The following is a 19211-nucleotide window of genomic DNA, read 5'->3' as shown; positions in this document are numbered from 1 at the left end:
ATGTACCCTGTTCATCCATCAAAGATTATTGAAATTTAATTATTAATATGTGAGTGGAGATACAAGTTTTTTTAATCTATATTACTTGAAATTTTTACTATAAAAATGTATTATTTAAATAACCAGGGGATAAAAAGTGGGGAAAGAAAAGTAGAATCTGGAATTTTGGATAAGAAACCAATATGTAAAATAGTTTATTCTATTGAAGAGATTTTCAAGATACATTTCCGTGTCTTAACAGTATAGACATACACAGGCATACATTAATGTGCATACACACACACATATATACACAAATGCACCTCAACTTTTTAAATTAAAAAATAAGTACTTTGCTCAAAGTAAATCAATTTAGTGAGCAGTGAAGGAGGAATTGAATGCCCAGGTCTGTGTGATTCCACATTTCATGTTTTTTCCATAAAGCAAGCATCGCTAGGAAGGGGACCCCAATCTTCAGATGGTTGTAATTCAGGTCGAATGGAGAGCAAAAGAGCAAAACCTAGGAATGGAGTTTTTTATAGATATTTGTATCTGATATTTCAAGTATTTAAGAAAAGTGTTCTCAAATGTCATATATTAATTCATATATTTGAAATTTAGAAGGGTGGTACTGACAAATCTGTTCACAGAGCCACAGTGGAGACACAGACATAGATAACAGGCTTATGGACAGGGTTGGGGAGAAGAGGGAGAGGGTGAGATGAATGGAGACAGTAGCATGGATACATATACACTAACACAGGTCAAATAGATGGCCAGTGAGATTTGCTGTATAACTCAGGGAACTCAAAGTAGGGCTCTGTAATAACCTAGAGGAGTGGGAATGGGCGGGAGGTGGGAGGGAGATTCAAGAGGGAGGGGACATATGTACACCTACGGTTAATTCATTTTGATGTATGACAGAAATAAAACCAATGTCATAAAGCAATCATAAGTCAATTATAAATAAATATTTTAAAAAGTGGTTTTTTGTAAGTGAAAAGACTTTCTAGGAAGGACACCAAGGCACTGATTTTATTCCCCTCCATCCTTCCTTAGGATTCCTTAGAAGAGATGGAAGATGGCATTGATGACTTAGTGTCCTCCCGGTTTTCTTCAAATACTCACAGTCTAGCGAGTGGCCTGTCAACAGTAAGCAATTCTTGAGCATGCACTAGAATATTCTCTCTTGTTGGTTTTCTTTGCATTTCCAAAGAAGAGAATCAAGTTCTTGGAAAACACAGGATCATGAATTAAAAGTTATTATAATCTCCTGCTTGCCTTTTGTCCACAGAGTACCTTTTATTCAAATTTTGTGGGGGCTTTTCCTAAGGGTCCTGATTCCTACTTTAAAAAAACCTCTCCCTACCACATTTTAAAACCTCATCACTCCCTAGTTCAGGCTCTCATCAGCTGAACCCTCTGAATTATCTCGGTTCTCAGTTGGTAAATTTCCCTGCTGCCATTCTCTCAGTTCCTCAGATATCCTCCTTGCTACCACCAGTCACTTTCCTCACTTTCCTTAAACACATAGCCAAGTAACTTTCTTCCCTATTCGTACATCATGTCCATAACTTCCCACTCCTACAGAATAATATTCCATCTTACTTTGGTGTTTGAACCCTTCTTTGAGAGGGCTTTAGGTGCTCCTGTGTCTTTTTATCTATCTGTATGTCTCCAGGTCTTTTCTTGGTGTCTTTTATTTCCATCTGTTGCTCTAATATGCTTTTCTCTTTTGACCTTTGGGCAACTTCCTTAAAGAATTCTCAAGCAGGCTCTGACAGGAAATGGACCTACCTAAGTGTGCCTGATGCTGACTCAGACACTGTGAGTGTTCAACCTTTCCTTTTTCTTTTTTCCAATTGTACTTCATGGATTTCATGGTACAGGAAATCTCATTAGCTAGGCAATTCTTCCAGTCTTTCTGACTCATGTATCATTAACCAGCAATCCTCTTTTAAAAGGTAATAATATAATCAGAATCCAAGTATTTCAAAGACAACACATTTTTAAAACATTAGAATCTGTGGACTAGAGAAAAGATACATGGTCCAGAATGGTTTACCGTGAACAAGGCACCTTTTCATGGGATTCTCCAGGCAAGAATAACGGAGTGGGTAGCCATTCCCTTCTCCAGGGTATCTTCCCAACTGAGGGATCCAACCTGGGTCTCCTGCATTGCAGGCAGATTCTTTACCATCTGAGCCACCAGGGAAGCCCCTTAGAATAAACATCTCTGTTTAATTCACAGCATTGGCTTGGTTAAAAGCATAGAGTTTGGTTAGCAGTAAAATTCTTGTAACTTCTTCAGTTTCTTCCAAGCTTCTGCAGTAGTGGGTTCTTAAACTGAATTTTCTATGTACTGATCTCATGCTTTAACAGAGGACCTTCTTTGAAGGAGTAGCTACAGAAGGATGTGGTATAGATATAAGTCAGTGACCCAAGGGGTCAGTGAGATATGGTGTGGAGGTCCTCAGACTAAAAATTGGAAATCTTTTGCTTTGTTGTCAACAACAAAAAAATAATCAGTCGATCTAAGAAAGAAATGGGAAATTCTATTGGTGCTGTATTGAAGATTATAACCTGGGAACAGCATCTCAGAAAGCTCCAAGAACTGTTCTGCCCATAGAAGTCAGGCAAGGAGGCCAAAGGGCAGATGAACTTTTTCACGTTCAAATTTTTCTTGGGGAATTCTCTGGTGGTCCAGGGCCCAGGTTGGTCAGGGAATTAAGATCATGCAAGCCATGTGGTTCAATAAAAACAAAAAAGAATGTTTAAATCTTTCAAGCTCTGCCATAAAATATGAACTTTATTTCACAATGTTTTGGCACCGCCAATAATTTCTGTGAGCCAGACTTGATTCATATGTGACATAAGGGGTTTGGGGCTTATTCTTAAAGCCCTTGAAACTCAAAGCATGTTCTGTTGACCAGCAATATTGAGTGACCTGGGACAGAGACTATAAAAGGCTGTCAGTTTACAGAACCCCTAGTGTCTCAGTGGTAATTTCATAGCGCTGCTAGGCCAAGTGAAAGTGAAGTCACTCAGTCATATCTGACTCTCTGTGACCCCATGGATTGTAGCCTACCAGGCTCCTCAGTCCATGGAATTTTCCAGGCAAGAGTACTGGGGTGGGTTGCCACTTCCTTCTCCAGGGGATCTTCCCGACCCAGGGATCGAACCTGGGTCTCCCACATTGCAGGCAGACGCTTTACCGTCTGAGCCACCTAGCCCAGTTAAATAGTTAGCTTGGAAAAAAAAATAAGCACTGGTATCTTAACAACTTAGTAGCCATTTGAAAATATAATGCACAGTAACCATTTGAAAAAATAATATTTTTATTCCATTCTTCAGTCTCGCTCCATCGTGTCCGACTCTTTCCATTCTTAAATAGCCCCTGAGGTGATGTGTGGGCCTGATGGGGACTACATGAGTTGGCAGCAGCATTTTCATTTCCTTTTCCTCATGGATTTTTGTGCAGTACATGTTTTTTGTCATAGTTATTGCCTAAAACTCAGGTTCGCATGGATAGGACTTTATTAAAAAGAAGAAAGTGGGATTGAACGTTAACACTGTGAACTACTGTTAGCAGTTTGCATGGTGTCTAATAGTTGTCACTGGTGTTTCCCTGGGAATTTTAAAATATGCTGCGGTGCCCCTTGTGAGTTGGGGCTGGTGCTCTGGGATGCCTTAACACACAGTTTGGGAACTGTGGACCTAGGAGTTTGTTAGAAAAGCAGAATTGCAAGGCTTCCCTGATGGTCCAGTGGTTAATAATCGACCTTGCAATGCAAGGGACACTGGTTCAATCCCTGATCTGGGAAGATTCCACATGCTGCAGAGCAACTAAGCCCTTGCACCACTACTATGGAGCCTGCACTCTGGAGACCAGGAGCCACAACTTATAAAGCCCAAGTGCCCTAGAGCCTGAGCTCTGCAACACGTGAAGCTACCGCAATGAAAAGCCCTGCACAACGCAACTAGAGAGCAGCCTCTGCTCGTTGCAACTAGCGAAACCCCGAGTGCAGCAACAAAGACCCACCACAGCCAAAAATAAATAAACAAATCTTAAAAAAAAAAAAAAGAAGACAGAATCTCAGACTCCACCTGGGACTGTGTGGATCAGAACCTTCATTTTAATGAGACCCCCAAGTGACCAGTAGGCAATTAAAGTTTGCAAAGACACCTGCTATCATGAAAATTCTGGTGTTATGGGATCCTTGGTTTGCTCTTGCCCTTGATTTAAGCTTGAAAAAGAGACTGGCCATATCACCCACTGCTTTTGTATCAGTCTGTACTTTGAGCAATTGGAGGAAGGTAATGACTTTTGTTTTATATATAAACAAAAAAATATATACAAGGTATGCAGTCTAACCTCTCTTCGCAATCACCATAGTCTTTACTTCCCAGTCGTTCATAGACAGGGCTTTTGAAATGCCTAGATCACTCCTGAACGCCTTCCAGGTGGTTTTTTGTGACAATCCTGTTGCTAAGACACAGAGTTCATGTTGCTGGCACTACAGGATAATTTTGTTACATTTAATTTAAAATGCATCTCTTGTTATTAGTGTCCCATCAGAACTTTCATTCATTCTGGCACATTTGGACAGGGTTTCTTTTTGCATTTTAATTTTATTTATTGGTTGGTGTATTATTTTCTTGTTTAGTGTTCTGTTTGTGAGTTGCTATTTTATACATGTGTAGAAAGCCATGGTCATATTAGTTACTAACCCTGTGGCCTCACAGCTGGTCAGGGGAGTCCTGACAGCTATGGGCAGTGATGTTCTCATGGCATGCCCTTTTGGAAGATGTAGTTATGTTACAGAATCAATCTTGGGTCTGGTTGTCTGGGTACAGTAAAGGCAATCTACTGACACCAGGTTGTGGTGAAGGAAAGTGCAGTGTTTATCGTGTAAATGTCGAGGATGGATGACTGGTGCTTGAAACCCCTCAAACTTCCTGAAGGGTTTGAGCAAAGCATTTCTAAAGGCCAGGTGAGGGTCGCAGGTCTCAGAGTATGTGATCAGTTTGTGCACAGTTCTTTGATTAGTTGATGATGATCAATCCTTAGGCTACAGAAGGTCTGGGGGCTATGTGCTCATGGTCATCAAATCATTAATTTCTTCCATTTGATGAGGGTTTTAACATCTGTAAAACAACTCAGGAAATGTGCATCAGATTCTATTAATATTATCTAGGTACTTCAAGGTCCGTCTAGTCAAGGCTATGGGTTTTCCAGTGGTTATGTATGGATGTGAGAGTTGGACTATAAAGAAAGCTGAGCACTGAAGAATTGATGCTTTTGAACTGTGGTGTTAGAGAAGACTCTTGAGAGTCCCTTGGACTGCAAGGAGATCCAACCAGCCCATTCTAAAGGAGATCAGTCCTGGGTGTTCTTTGGAAGGACTGATGCTGAGGCTGAAACTCCAGTACTTTGGCCACCTCATGCGAAGAGTTGACTCATTGGAAAAGACCCTGATGCTGGGAGGGATTGGGGGCAGGAGGAGAAGGGGACGACAGAGGATGAGATGGCTGGATGGCATCACTGACTCGCTGCACATGAGTTTGAGTGAACTCCGGGAGTTGGTGATGGACAGGGAAGCCTGGCATGCTGCAATTCATGGGGTCGCAAAGAGTCGGACACAACTGAGTGACTGAACTGAACTGAATTGAAGGTACTTCAGAGGCAATAAAGTAGCAGATAAAGGGGAGGGGCTACATTGGGAAGGCCCCATAGGGTCCTGCTGGGTTATAGTATGGCTTCTCAGAGACTTATGGGATGGAATACTCTATGTAGGTATCAGAGAGAAAAGCTTGTAGCTTATCCTTGCACAGAAATATGGGTTCTTTTTTCTTTGTCCTGATGAGTGCATTCTAGACCTTGAAGTAGAGTGACCTTGAGTCTCCCAGTGAAAGAGGAGAAAGCTACAGGGATGGGGAGAGGAGATGAAATGGGAAATGCCTGTGTCCCCCTATTCATTAGAAGTGAATGAACAAAGGCTATTCACTAACCCAAAAAGTTAATCCCCTCTCAGCGAGCATCCTGCCTTCCTTACTAATGGTCCTAGACATTGTCCTTTCTCAGGCTTGGATTTTATGCAACATCAGAAAAACAAGCCATCTTTTGCTTTCTTCCTTCACCGTAAGCTTCCCTGCTCGTTATAAACAACGGGAATTGTAATTAAGTGGTGGGAGATAGCTTCTGTGGCAAGATCACTAGCATAACCCCGGATGCCTCTTTTCATCTTGTTGATTCCAGACCAGCCTGAACAGCATGATGAGTGTTTACAGTGAGACAGGAGACTATGGCAACGTGAAGGTCAGCGGGGAAATCCTTTTGCACATCAGCTACAGCTATGAAACTGGCGGGCTCTACATTTTTGTCAAGAACTGCAGAAATCTGGCCATAGGAGATGAAAAGAAACAGAGGACAGATGCGTAAGCACATAGCATGTTTCCCAGACTGTTTCAGTCACTGCCCATGTGAATTACATGTATTTGTCACCTTGTGTGTTTCTTTTTCAGAAGCCTTGTAGCATTCATCTAGAATCAGAAGGTTGATCATCACTTTCTTCCTCTGCCACACTTCTAAATATTCTCTGACATGCATATATAATGGTCGCATTTGTAGTTACCTGAGTTTTATTTTATTTAAAAAAAAATTTTTTTTTTGGCTGCGCATTATAGCTTGTGGGATCTCATTTCCCTGGCCAGGGATTGAAGCCAGGCCGTGGCATTGAAAGTAGCAAATCCTCACCACTAGACCACCAGGGAACTGTAAGATTTTAAAGTAGCTATTACTCAGCATGATTCAGGACTCACAGATTTGTAGTTCACACAGAGGCAGCTTCTTTGTCATACAAGGCTGACACGTTGGCACACCCCAGGCTGTATGAGAGTATCCTGTTAATTTTTGTTCTGGGAAACCCTCCAGAAAAAATTACCAAGCTGTTTGCCTAATTGAACAACCTGAAAGGGTAATTATGAGGCTCTTGGGATTTCCAGGATCAGCCTGGGAGGGCAGGTGAGACCATGGGAAGGTAAGACCCAGGGCTTCCCAGGACCACTGCCAGTTTGGTGAGTCACTCTGAGGACTCACAGGTCTCCACACACAGTCATAATCAGTACAGGGAAAAGGCATATGTGGCAAAGTTCAAGAGAATCAAGGCTTAAGCTTCCGAGGACCTCTCCCAGTGGAGTCACACAGGATGTGCTTAAGTCCTCCAGCCACAAGTGGTGAAAACACATGGGGAGTGTTGTCTACCAGGGAAGCTCATTGAGAGACTCAGCTGGTCACATACCAAAATCTCAGTCTCCTACATGAAAGCAGATGTTCAGCAGGAGCTATACTATTTCCACAAATATTTTTGGCACAGTGAGCCACTTATTTCTGCTCCTGGAGTGATGAAAATCCTCCTGAAACCCAGGTTCTGCATGCCAGCCAAGAGCCAAACTTATAAACAGATAATTCAAATGACAGCAGTCTCAGACCTGCTGTTTACCCTTTTTCTACATAATAGATAACCTAGGTTTAATACACAGCTCAGCAAATCTGTTTCCAAAACAGACAAATGAGTAGACAAATAGATTGGTCTGGTTACCTCCTTAGCTAAATATCAGAGAGCTTCAGGATTGGTATCATCAGTCTCAAAGGGATCATTTAAAGCCACAGTAGGTGGACTTCAGGACTCTGGTAGCATCTTTTTACATTTCAGTCTTGTACATCTTGTGCATTTCTGAGTCTGCCATGATGCCCTGATCCTGGGACTGCTCAAGGCCAGGTATTGGGGAGAATTGCTATTGTGACTTCAGGTTGTTAATTTTAATTTCCTCTTTTTCACTATTTTTCTTTATTCACCCATTGACTCCACTCATCAGAAGTCCAGACATCTGAGTGGAGAGGAAAATTACCTCTATGATCAAGAGCATTGTTCATAATAATAGATTATACTTATTCAGTAGTATAATATATTAGCTCCTTGTATATGTCAGCTCATTTGATCCTTATCATCCCCTAAGTCATCATCCCAGGTTTGCAGATGATGAAACTGGGATACAGAGAGATTAAGTAAGCTCTTGAGTTCCCCCAAACCATTGACACCTGGAGTAATTCAAACCCAGCTGGCTTGACTCTGGAACCCACTCTTTTTACCACAAGAATTTACAACTTCTCTCTTATTGAAGGGCCAGAGTTATATTTCAAAATGTCCTGGTATGTAAACCACGTTCTCTTTGGTTCTGTCTCTTATACTCACTAGCCTGTTTCTTTTACCCTTTTTATTCACTGAAGTCCCTGAGCATTTCTCTCAAAGTAGATGTTTCCCAAGGATTACTTTCATTTTTTTTTAAATCATATACAGTTATGTCAAGTCATATCTTCTTCCTGACAAGTCCAGAAATAACAAGCGCAAGACCAAAATAAGAACAGGCACCAATCCAGAATTCAATGAAACCCTAAAGGTAAATCAATACTCTTTCACGGTAACTTTAATGACTCGATTTACCTCATTGGTTTAGATGTAACTGTAAAGGGTTTGCATGTCAAGGCTTATATGTATTTTAGAAAAGCAGAATGTGAGTCAGTTGGCTCTCTGTGTCTGGAAAAGAAAGCGGTGTAAACCACTCTTAGTCTATTTCTCTGCTGCTCTGAAGATTGCACTGGAAGTAGAGGTGATCCAGGAAAATTACATCTGAGTTGGTATTAAGACCTCTTGTCCAAAACTATGTTTCACCCTTGGGAAAACAATTTTTTTTCTAGTTCCCTGTTAAAGAAGTTTGTCAAAGTTTTGGCCCTAACTTAGCAGGTCACTCTATACATACTCATTGTTCTGCTAACGCAGCATTAAAATGTGCTGTTTCCTGTTAGGGTTTCAGAATTTGGCTGAGTTTATCCATGTGGTTAATCAACAGTGGAGATGCAGGGCTAGATTTGAAAAATCTCAGAGACAGTGGCCTAGGTAAGATATAACCCAGGCCCCAATTCTAGAGACATTACTTTTTCCCATGGGCCTCCATGTAACCTCTTCCCTCACCCTGGACACAGTTGGCCTGGTGAGAAAGTTCCAAGGGGACGGGGATGTTGAAGTTACTGCCAGTCACAGGGTAAATTATGGATCTTGAAGCCAGAATAATGGAGTCATGGAGTCCACCACAGAAGGAAGTTGGCGAGTGGGGGCATATGTCAGCAGGGATATGTGAAAGCAGGAGCCAGTATCAAGACAGATCAAAATGAAAAGGAATGAATATATGCAGAGGGTGAATCCAGCAGCCATGACAGGATAGCAAAGATGAGCTGAAGCAGAACAGATAAGAATGACGTGGCAGATCTGGGAAGCAGGGCCAAGGTGAATCATTCCAGAAACAGGAAGGATGATGCGAATCCAAGATGAGGAATCAGTCAGTCTGAAGTGTGTCTGAAGTGGTATTTGCAGAGGACAATCAGGAGATTTTGAGGGGGTGTGCGTATGTGGCCCTGGATAATGTTCTGCTGGAAAAGGGAAACCATGCCAGCAATATTTTCTTTCTGCTCAATCTATGTATATATCGATTTCACCCCTGCATTTAGGCTGGACTTTATGAAGTTTGACATTTGCAAGTTTCTCACTGTCAAACTTTCCTGGATTTGGGTCTTATTGTTATAAATAAGACAGAGAAATTAAAGACTTGATACATTAAACCTTGCACTTACAAAGTAGTTGTTGACAAAATAATCAGGCAAGTAAAAAGCAAGTAAAGCTGAAAAGGGGACAAGCTTCATCACCTCGCACTTTTTATATAATATCTGAAGTTTATCAAACCCCCATGAAAAGCCTGTCAATAGATCTTTCAGTGCTAGATCTCATGCAAATGAGTTTATGGAATAGAACCTGACTTGTAGCAGAAATGAAGAAAAATGAAGTGTTTTTCTCTTGGGTTTGTTTTGTTTGTATTACTACTGCATATGATCTGGAAGCCGGTGGAAGTAAATTTCACCCTGTCCTAGAAATGGATATGGAGTGTGATGTTGTAAATCTGGTTTTGCAGTACACCATCAGCCATGCCCAGCTGGAAACGAGAACTCTGCAGCTCTCAGTCTGGCATTATGATCGATTTGGACGGAATAGCTTCCTGGGGGAGGTGGAGATTCCTTTTGACTCATGGAACTTTGAAAATCCAAGTGATGAGTGGTTTGTGCTTCAACCCAAGGTAGGAAATGCTTCCAGATAAGTCAAACACTTACACAAGGAATGAGCAAAACTGATGTCAGAGGCCTAAAGAATCTGAAGACCTCTAGTTGTCAAGTGATAATCCGAAAAGATTAGTGCAGCTTATTTTGGAATGATATAACAAATGTAAATACACTCTTTTGGAAACCCTTCTTTGATATAGACTGTCTGTAAAATGCAAGCCATAATCTTGCATAATCATATTTCTTATTAATTTGACCTGCTAAAAATATAGTCAGTATTCAGTAGTCACCATGGATAAACAAAAGAATACATTATATGATCCTATTAGGTCAAAAAAAATTTTTTTCAAGGCTGGTACTAGAAATTAAATGCTACGATAGTATGTTCTAAACTAAACCAACAGTGCCTGGGATTCACTCTATGCAGTTGGCATGTCTACAGTAATTTTTGAAGTCAAAAGTGAGATGGGATAAAGGTCCCACTTATGTAACGAAAGATTGTTCTTTATATAGAAAAGGGAAAAAAGAACATGATGGTTAAGATAGTGGACTCAGATCAGACTTCCTGGGTTCAATCCTGGCTTCACGACTCTCTGTGTAACCTTGGGGAAGTTACTTAACTTCCCAGGCCTTGGTGTTCTCATTGGTGATGTAAGAATTGGACATCAGTTTTAGGGATGCTGTGAGGCTTGAAGAAGCCTGCCTTGTGATATTTGCAGTGTCAGGCACGTTGCAAGCTTCTCGATAAATGCTATGCAGTGTTTGTTACATTGGAATCCTTATATTGCAATTGACAGAAACCCCAGCTCACACTACTCAAAAAATGAAAGGAAATTATTGACCAGAGATGATCAAGCATGGCTTGATCCAGATGCTCAGATCTTAGCAAGGCCTGATCTCTCTTCTCTGTATTGGCTTCACTTGCAGACTTCATGCATTGTGGGCCTCCCCTCACTAATCCCAGGTCTGCTTCTCTTGAACACCACAACAGCTGCAAACCTCTCATCCTTGCCTCACACTGTCCAGGACAGGAAAGAGTTCCTCCTCCAATAGTCAAGCCAACATCCTGGACCTGGTTCCTAATTCTCATTACATTATTTGCCCATCCTTAGCCAATCATTGCAGCCAGAGAGGAGAGATACATTGAGGGGCTTAAGGCCATCAGAACATAAAACTGGTCCTGAAGGTGGTATCACCCCCAAATAAATCCAGGTACAGGAATACTAAAAAACAAAAATGGTGAGTGGGTGCTAGACAGCAAAAACAAACATTGATCATCAATAATAGTGTTTGTTCATCATCATGAGTAGTAGCATCATTCACATCTCATGGTTACAACCACCGCTAAGCATTGTTATCCCCATTTTATATGAGGAGCTTGAGACTCAGAAGTTAAATGTAACTTTCTGGTGGATTTTATAAGTGTTGACCTCAAAAATTTGGTATAAGTAACTCATGGACAACCTTTAGGAGGTTTACTTTGGCTCTGGGTAAAATTGACAATGAAATAGGGATCCTCAAACAGAAAACAACCTCACTCCTGTGACTCACATAAATATGGTAGAGAGAGGAAGTACAATGTTAACAACAATTAAGTCCACAATAGCGTAACATTTCTCTGACATTATTAATAAATATGAGAAATATTTGGTCACTACAGCATTAAAGTTCTGTGATTTGAATGAAAAGCCTCACCATAAAGGATAGCAATTAAGTTGATTTAAATCTTCTGGCACTTGCTTCCTTTTGTGTATAATGAGTGAGTATCAAAGAATCATAGAAAATGTCCAGTACATCATGTGGTGTGTGACACTGATGAAGGACAAGTAACATGCATCTAAGTCCGTGAAATTAGCTTGTCCATCAGAAATGTAACAGAAGAGCACAGAGAAGCTGTTTTGGAAACCTGCTTGGAGGGTTTCCAGTCAGTTTCTTGGAAATGGTTGGAGGATTTGCTCTGAGATGATATCAGTATTCTCTCAGGCATTGATTTGGCTTAGGGACCAGCAGCTTTCCATGGTAATCACCTTCACATTGACATTGAGTGGTTTGTTTTTTTTTTTTTTATTACAAGTGAGAAGCATCTCTCTGAGGCTGCTTGAGATAGAAACATTCTGATGGTGTTTAATGTTAGTGGAACTCCTGTTGTCCTCTGCCAGAACCCCTTGGATTCCTTTAACCATGTCTGTTGTGAATTTTGCCTCCAACTGCCTCTACCTGACTGTTTTTAGAAGACTGTCCTCAGGCTATTGTAGATTTTTCCCATGTAGGCAGAGAGTCAGAAATTCCTAGGAGCTTCTGTCCCTCCTGCCGCAAGTCAAGTCTTCACCAATAACTGATAGATGGTGGAGTCTGAAAGCTCAGTTCCATTACTGAGAGAGGGAAGAGCTCTGAGGTGTTATTTACCCTCCAGAGCTCTCCTGCTGGATCAGAAGCCCTCGCCTGGCTTCCTCCTCTTCCCCAACCTATCTCCCCAGCCCTTTCCCTGGCCTGGCCTGGGAGCCTTTCCTTAATAGGTCACTTGCAAAAGAATCCTCATCTCAGCATTGGTTTCTGGCAAGAAGTTGAATAGCCAGCTGTTAGTCGCTCAGTCACGTCTGACTCTTTGTGAACCCATGGACTGTACCCACCGGGCTCCTCTGTAGGATTCTCCAGGCAAGAATACTGGAGTGGGTAGCCATTCCCTTCTCCAGGGGATCTTCCTGATCCAGAGATTGAATCCACGTCTCCTGCAGTGTCAGGTGGATTCTTTACCATCTTCTAGGTACGCAGTCTAAATTAGTGTCTAATCCACGTCATCTTTTCCTGCCAAGCTTTCTCTGACATGTATAGAGGAAAGGCTGCAGGTTATTCAGACTTGCTTAGGTACCATGCCTTCCAAACTTGATTCTCCATCTCCCTCCTCAGTCATTTCAATGCAGTAGCCACTTCATCAACTATAGCTCTAGCATGAGCCACCCTGGACACTTGATGTTTCTCATAGATTATCCAGCTGAGGAGCTGAAGGGTGAGCTACAGGGACCAATTTCCTTGGTAACAGAGGATCAGAAATAATATTCCTTAAACATTCAGAAAGACGGACATCCTTTGGCAGTGGGAAGATTGGAAAGACAGAGTGCCTTATTGCTTATCGACTATCTGTTGGTGAAAAGTCCCTGGACACCTACCTTTGATTTTACTATGTCTTCCCACCCATCAGGAGGCTGGTGCAGACAAAGAAAGAACTCAAGATGCCAGGTGTACTTACTGTAAAGTAGTTTCACAGTATAACTCCCATTTTACAGCGTGATGTGGGATTGTTTATTAGCTGTAATTCATTATCTTACTGAAAAACAAGAAGAGCTTGTCAGTGTAAATTGCCTTTCATGTATTCCCAGAAGGTGCTATTATAAAAAGGACCTTTGAATGTCAACAGCAAGCTTAAGTGGTTTTCAAAGGAAGCCTTCTCTGTCCCACCTTCAGGCAGAGTCAATGTACAGGAGGTCCTGTAGAGTCATTGCCTAGCTAAAGGGTTCTTTTTATGTGGTATTTTGGACAGACTTGTGTGCATGATAGATGACCCCACCTTAGCCCTGTAAGTGTGCTGGGAACTCTGCATCCTACTCTGATTGGCAGTAGATCCCTGTCTCTTCAAAAAGCAAAAGATAATGGGCATTATCAGATTATTCCCCACCCGCGCTGAGTCAGATTCCTTCACTGTTTCCCTATTGACTCTGGATATTGTTTGAGTAAATTCTAACCCTTACCCTGGCCCTCAGCGCTCAGTTGGTATAGCCCAGTTTTCTGGAGCAGAGGAGTCAGTGCTTTACCTGTATCCCCATTTTCATTCATACATGGCTCCCCTCAGCTGTCCCTCCTGCCAGCCAGTATCTGCCAATCTTCGTAGGATAGGCATCCTCAGGCTGCTGGAGTGGGCTTGGAATGTGGATGTCCAAAGCCAGAATAGCCTGGGAATTTCAGTCTTGTGGGAGTTGAGGGCAAAGCCCTTGGTCAGTAACTGATGAGTGAAGGAGTATAAACACCCTAGCATCTTTGCTTTGATCAGGAGCACTCCAAGGTGTGATCTGTCTTGTCTTCAGAGCTCCCCTGTGGAACTGAGCAAGGGTTACTCTCCCTGAACTTGACCTGACTTTGTAACCTTGGCGAGCCTCTCTTCCCTTCACTGTCCAGCTACCCTACTACCCATCCTAATAAAACACTATAATAGAAATTTGTGTCTTCAGGTCTCCTGAAGACCCCAGAGTAGAAACCTTGTTTTCATCTTCCTTGCTGCTTCCTCCCTGTACACACACATCTGAGCACACCTCCCAACCAGTGCTCAGGCACATTCTACACAATCCCCACTGAATTCCACTCATCCTACTTTGTTGCTTATATGTTAAGTCACTTCAGTCCTGCCCAACTCTTGGTAACCCTATGGACCGTGGCCAGCCAGGTGCCTCTGTCCTTAACCCAGGCTAATCTTCCCCCACCCCCCATCTTCATATGTCATCATGTCTGCCATCCTATAAGAACCAGACAAGGGCCCCCTTGTTATCCCAGTCTGGATTACTCTCTCTTCCCACAGTAGTTTGTATTTTTTGGCTGCACTGGATCTTTAGTGCAGCATGGGTGCTTCTAAGTTGCGGCCTGTGGGCTTCTCTTGTGGAGCTCAGGTTCTAGAGCGAGCAGGCTCAGTACTTGCAGTGAACTGGCTTCTCTAGTTGAAGCCTAAGGACTTAGTTGCTTGAGGCATGTGGGATCTTACTTCTCTGTTCAGGAATCGAAGCTGCCTCCCCTGCATTGGAAGGTGAATTCTTAACCACTGGACCACCAGGGAAGTCCCCCAGAGTAGTTTCTTTAGTAGGTCCCCTACATACGAACCTTCGAGTTGTGAGCTTTTGAAGATGCGAAAGTGCATTCGCACGTCCAATCACGCAAGTTAATTCAAGTCTCTGGCATTATATATAAAGTTGGGTACCTAGGCTAACTTTGTTGGACTTATGAACAAATTGGATTTACAAATGCACTCTCTCGGAACTTAACTCATTCAGTAGGGAATGCACGGTACTTGTATTTGGAGCAACTGTAATGGTTTGTGTGACACCGAGCTTGCTCTATGGTAGAAACCTTCTTCAAGAAATCAGGACCAATAATTATAGGTCAGTTCATGGACAAAGTCACAGAAGTCAAACACATACAATGTTTTCCAATTGCATTCCTTATGGAATTTCCAATGCATTTATTAATCACTTATTTTAACTTAAATGTGTATTCATTTTCAAGTTTTCTAATACAGGGGCACTTTTTTTTTTTTTTTTGAGTATAGTTTCAGTAGTTGAAACTCTATCATATCCTCCTGGAATACATTCTGCCCCTAATGTATCCTAATCAACAATTTCTTGTTTGAGTTTCTCTAGAGTGAAACAAAAGTTTCAGAATACTTGCAAAGTCAACCAAATGCAAAATCTTTCTGAATATTCATGATCTTTCCTCTAATCTTTTACAGCTTCAAGCCCAAATAGAATCCAATAGCGAATTTATTTTCACATCTTTAGTTCTTATAAGTTGGTCAACCTCATTTTTTATAGTAGCAGCTGTCTTTTGGGACTCTTCAGTTTGTGCCATTCAGTTATATAATTAGAGCCACAAATATGCCTGGCATAAAGAGCTCTGGGGACGAATGCAGCTGACTCAACTGATGGGAGCAGGCATACATGGTCTTTGTATAGAGCATCCTGCTCTTCAGTGGGAATAGAGAGCATTCATGTGACAAATCAGTTAAATAAGAGCAGATGGATAGAGTTGCTATGGAGTATATTCCTTCTAGATAGAGTGAAAACTCATGGAAAGCAGGATCTCTCTGTGTCCCCATAGCACTTAGCAAAATGCCTTAAGAATCATTACTGTTGGGTGGGCCAAAAAATTTGTTCAGGTTTTCCCATACCATTGTACAGGAAAACCTGAACGAACTTTTTGTCCAATCCAATACAAGGAGACCTTCCATATGTGTTGGTAGAATGGAATGAATTGAATTGAATTCTGCAACCTTTTTCTGAGCAAAAGTTCACTGAATAGTGGGAAATGGTAGTATGTCAGGAGAGGACGTTGCCCTGGAACTTCCTTGCAAGTGTATACCCAAAAACACCCTGAAGTCATCTGAGGGCTTGACTGGGCTGGTTGGTCCAGTTGGATGTCTCACACTTGATGTTGGCTGCCAGCTAAGAACTCATCTAAGCCCACCAACTAGAGCACCTATGTGTGGCTTCTCCATGTGATGTGGACCTCACAGCATGGATTCCCAGAGGGAGAATCCCAAGAATATTCATTTCAAGAGAAGAAATGGAAGCCGTTCATCTTAAGACCTGAGCCCAGAAACTGGCACACTGTCACTTCTGCCATATTCTACTAGTCAGAGCAGTCATAGAGCCCACTCAGATCCAAAGAGAAAGGGCAAATACCTCAACCCTCGTTAGCTATAGTATCAAAAAGAAAAACAAACCCAGTGACCTCTTTCATTTGTCATAATATGCATGGTAATTTTCCATTTGTGACTTTCACATAAACTAAACTTTCCTGAAACCATCAAAGCAATAAGAAAACTCCTCACATAAGGCACTTGATTTAGAATAGTAAGATTAAATGTTAAATGGGTAGTCTGATTCACCACCTAATCTCATTTGTGCCTCTGGCAAGGTAGCTGAATAAAAGCTTCAAATGATTTTCCCAGCCTTACTAATAAGGTTTATCACCACCAAAAAGAAGGTGTGATCACTCACCTAGAGCCAGACATCCTGGAATGCGAAGTCAAGTGGGCCTTAGGAAGCAACACTATGAACAAAGCAAGTGGAGGTGATGGAATTCGAGTTGAGCTATTTCAAATCCTAAAAGATGATGCTGTGAAAGTGCTGCACTCAATATGCCAGCAAATTTGGAAAACTCAACAGTGGCCACAGGACTGGAAAAGGTCAGTTTTCCTTCCAATCCCAAAGAAAGGCAATGCCAAAGAATGTTCAAACTACTGCATAGTTGCACTCATTTCACATGTTAGTAAAGTAATGCTCAAAATTCTCCAAGCCAGGCTTCAGCAGTACATGAACCATGAACTTCCAGATGTTCAAGCTGGATTTAGAAAAGGCAGAGGAACCAGAGATCAAATTGGCAACATCCGCTGGATCATCAAAAAGGAAGAGAGTTCCAGAAAAACATCTATTTCTGCTTTATTGACTACGCCAAAGCCTTTGACTGTGTGGATCACAATAAACTGTGGGAAATTCTTCAAGAGATGAGAATACCAGGCCACCTGACATGCCTCCTGAGAAATCTGTATGCAGGTCAAGAAACAACAGTTAGAACTGGACATGGAACAACAGACTGGTTCCAAATAGGAAAAGGAGTACGTCAAGGCTGTATATTGTCACCCTGCTTATTTGTGTTATATGCAGAGTACATCATGAGAAATGCTGGGCTGGATGAAGCACAAGCTGGAATCAAGACTGCCGGGAGAAATATCAAGAACCTCAGAGATGCAGATGACACCGCCCTTATGGCAGAAAGTGAAGAAGAACGAAACAGCCTGTTGATGAAAGTGAAAGAGGAGAGTGAAAAAGCTGGCTTAAAGCTCAACATTCAGAAACCTAAGATCATGGCATCTGGTCCCATCACTTCATGGCAAATAGATGGGGAAACAGTGGAAACAATGGCAGACTTTATTTTTGGGGGCTCCATAATCACTGCAGATGGTGATTGCAGCCATGAAATTGAAAGCCACTTACTCCTTGGAAGAAAAGTTATGACCAACCTAGACAGCATATAAAAAGCAGAGACATTACTTTGCCAACAAAGGTCCATCTAGTCAAAGCTCTGGTTTTTCCAGTAGTCATATATGGATGTGAGAGTTGGACCATAAAGAAAGTTGAGCATGGAAGAATTGATGCTTTTGAACTGTGGTGTTGGAGAGGACTCTTGAGAGTCCCTTGGACAGCAAGGAGATCCAACCAGTCCATCCTAAAGGAAACCAGTCCTGAATATTCATTGGAAGGACTGATGCTGAAGCTGAAACTCCAATACTTTGGCCACCTGATGTGAAGAACTGATTCACTGGAAAAGGGCCTGATGCTGGGAAAGACAAGGCAGGAGAAGGGGACGACAGAGGATGAGATGGTTGGATGGCATCATCAACTCAATGGACATGAGTTTGAGTGAACTCCAGGAGTTGGTGATGGACAGGGAGTCCTGGTGTGCTGCAGTCCATGGGGGTCACAAAGAGTCGGATATGACTGAGTGACTGAACTGAAATGAAGGAAAGTCAGCAAGGTTTCCTTTTGTCAGTCTCAGTCTTTTTTGCTGAGGTTTGAATAGCCTCGGGCTTTCTTATGGGTTTGGGGGTTTCTGAGAATTCTTTCAGTCTGCCCTCTCTCATAGCAGAGCAGCTCTTAGCCCTTGAAGAATTGCTCAGCAGTCAAGTTCCCTCAAGAAAAGTCTGAGGAAGTATCTACTTTTCTTACCCTATTTATGAAAAATCTAAAGTTCAGTTGTCTCATTGGGAGACCTACAGAACAAAGGCTTTGGGTATGTGCTCACACTGAATTTTCAAATTTAAAATTGGATTTTGAGAAGATTGTAGATCCACATGCTATTGTAAAAAATAACATGGAGAGATCCTATATACCTTTTACCCAGTTTCCCCCAGTGGTCACATCTGACAAAACTATAATGCAGTGGCACAACCAAGGTGGTAACATTGATATAGTCCACTTGTCTTACTCAGATTTCCTCAGTTTTCATTTGTGTGCATGTGTATTAATTTCTATGCAGTTTTGTCACATGTGTAGCTTTGTGTTGGGCTTCCCAGGTGGCAGTAGTGGTAAAGAACCCACCTGCCAGTACAGGAGGTGTAAGAGACACAGATTTGATCCCTGGGTCAGGAAGATCCCCTGGAGGAGAGCATGGTAACCCACTCCAGTCTTCTTGCCTGGAAAATCCCATGGACAGAGGAGCCTGGTGGGCTACAGTTCATAGAGTTGCAAAGGGTGGGACATGACTGAGTGACTTGGCACTGCAGCGCTGGAGCTTTGTGTATTTA

The 19211-nt window shown here is 42.0% G+C and overlaps 1 protein-coding gene across 1 annotated transcript in view; it reads left to right on the top strand.

The window, feature by feature from the left end:
- Positions 1 to 19211, top strand: part of SYTL5 (synaptotagmin like 5) — a 143122-nt gene that overhangs the window by 105264 nt on the left and 18647 nt on the right. The window contains exons 10-13 of the mRNA XM_059883816.1: positions 1039 to 1131; positions 6239 to 6417; positions 8340 to 8439; positions 10003 to 10164. Of these exons, the coding sequence (XP_059739799.1) occupies positions 1039 to 1131; positions 6239 to 6417; positions 8340 to 8439; positions 10003 to 10164 (534 nt within the window). The remainder of the gene's footprint in view (positions 1 to 1038; positions 1132 to 6238; positions 6418 to 8339; positions 8440 to 10002; positions 10165 to 19211) is intronic.

Source organism: Bos taurus, chromosome X (genome assembly GCF_002263795.3).
Source record: "Bos taurus isolate L1 Dominette 01449 registration number 42190680 breed Hereford chromosome X, ARS-UCD2.0, whole genome shotgun sequence".
Lineage (NCBI taxonomy): Eukaryota > Metazoa > Chordata > Mammalia > Artiodactyla > Bovidae > Bos > Bos taurus.
This window is presented reverse-complemented; position numbering and strand designations above follow the sequence as displayed.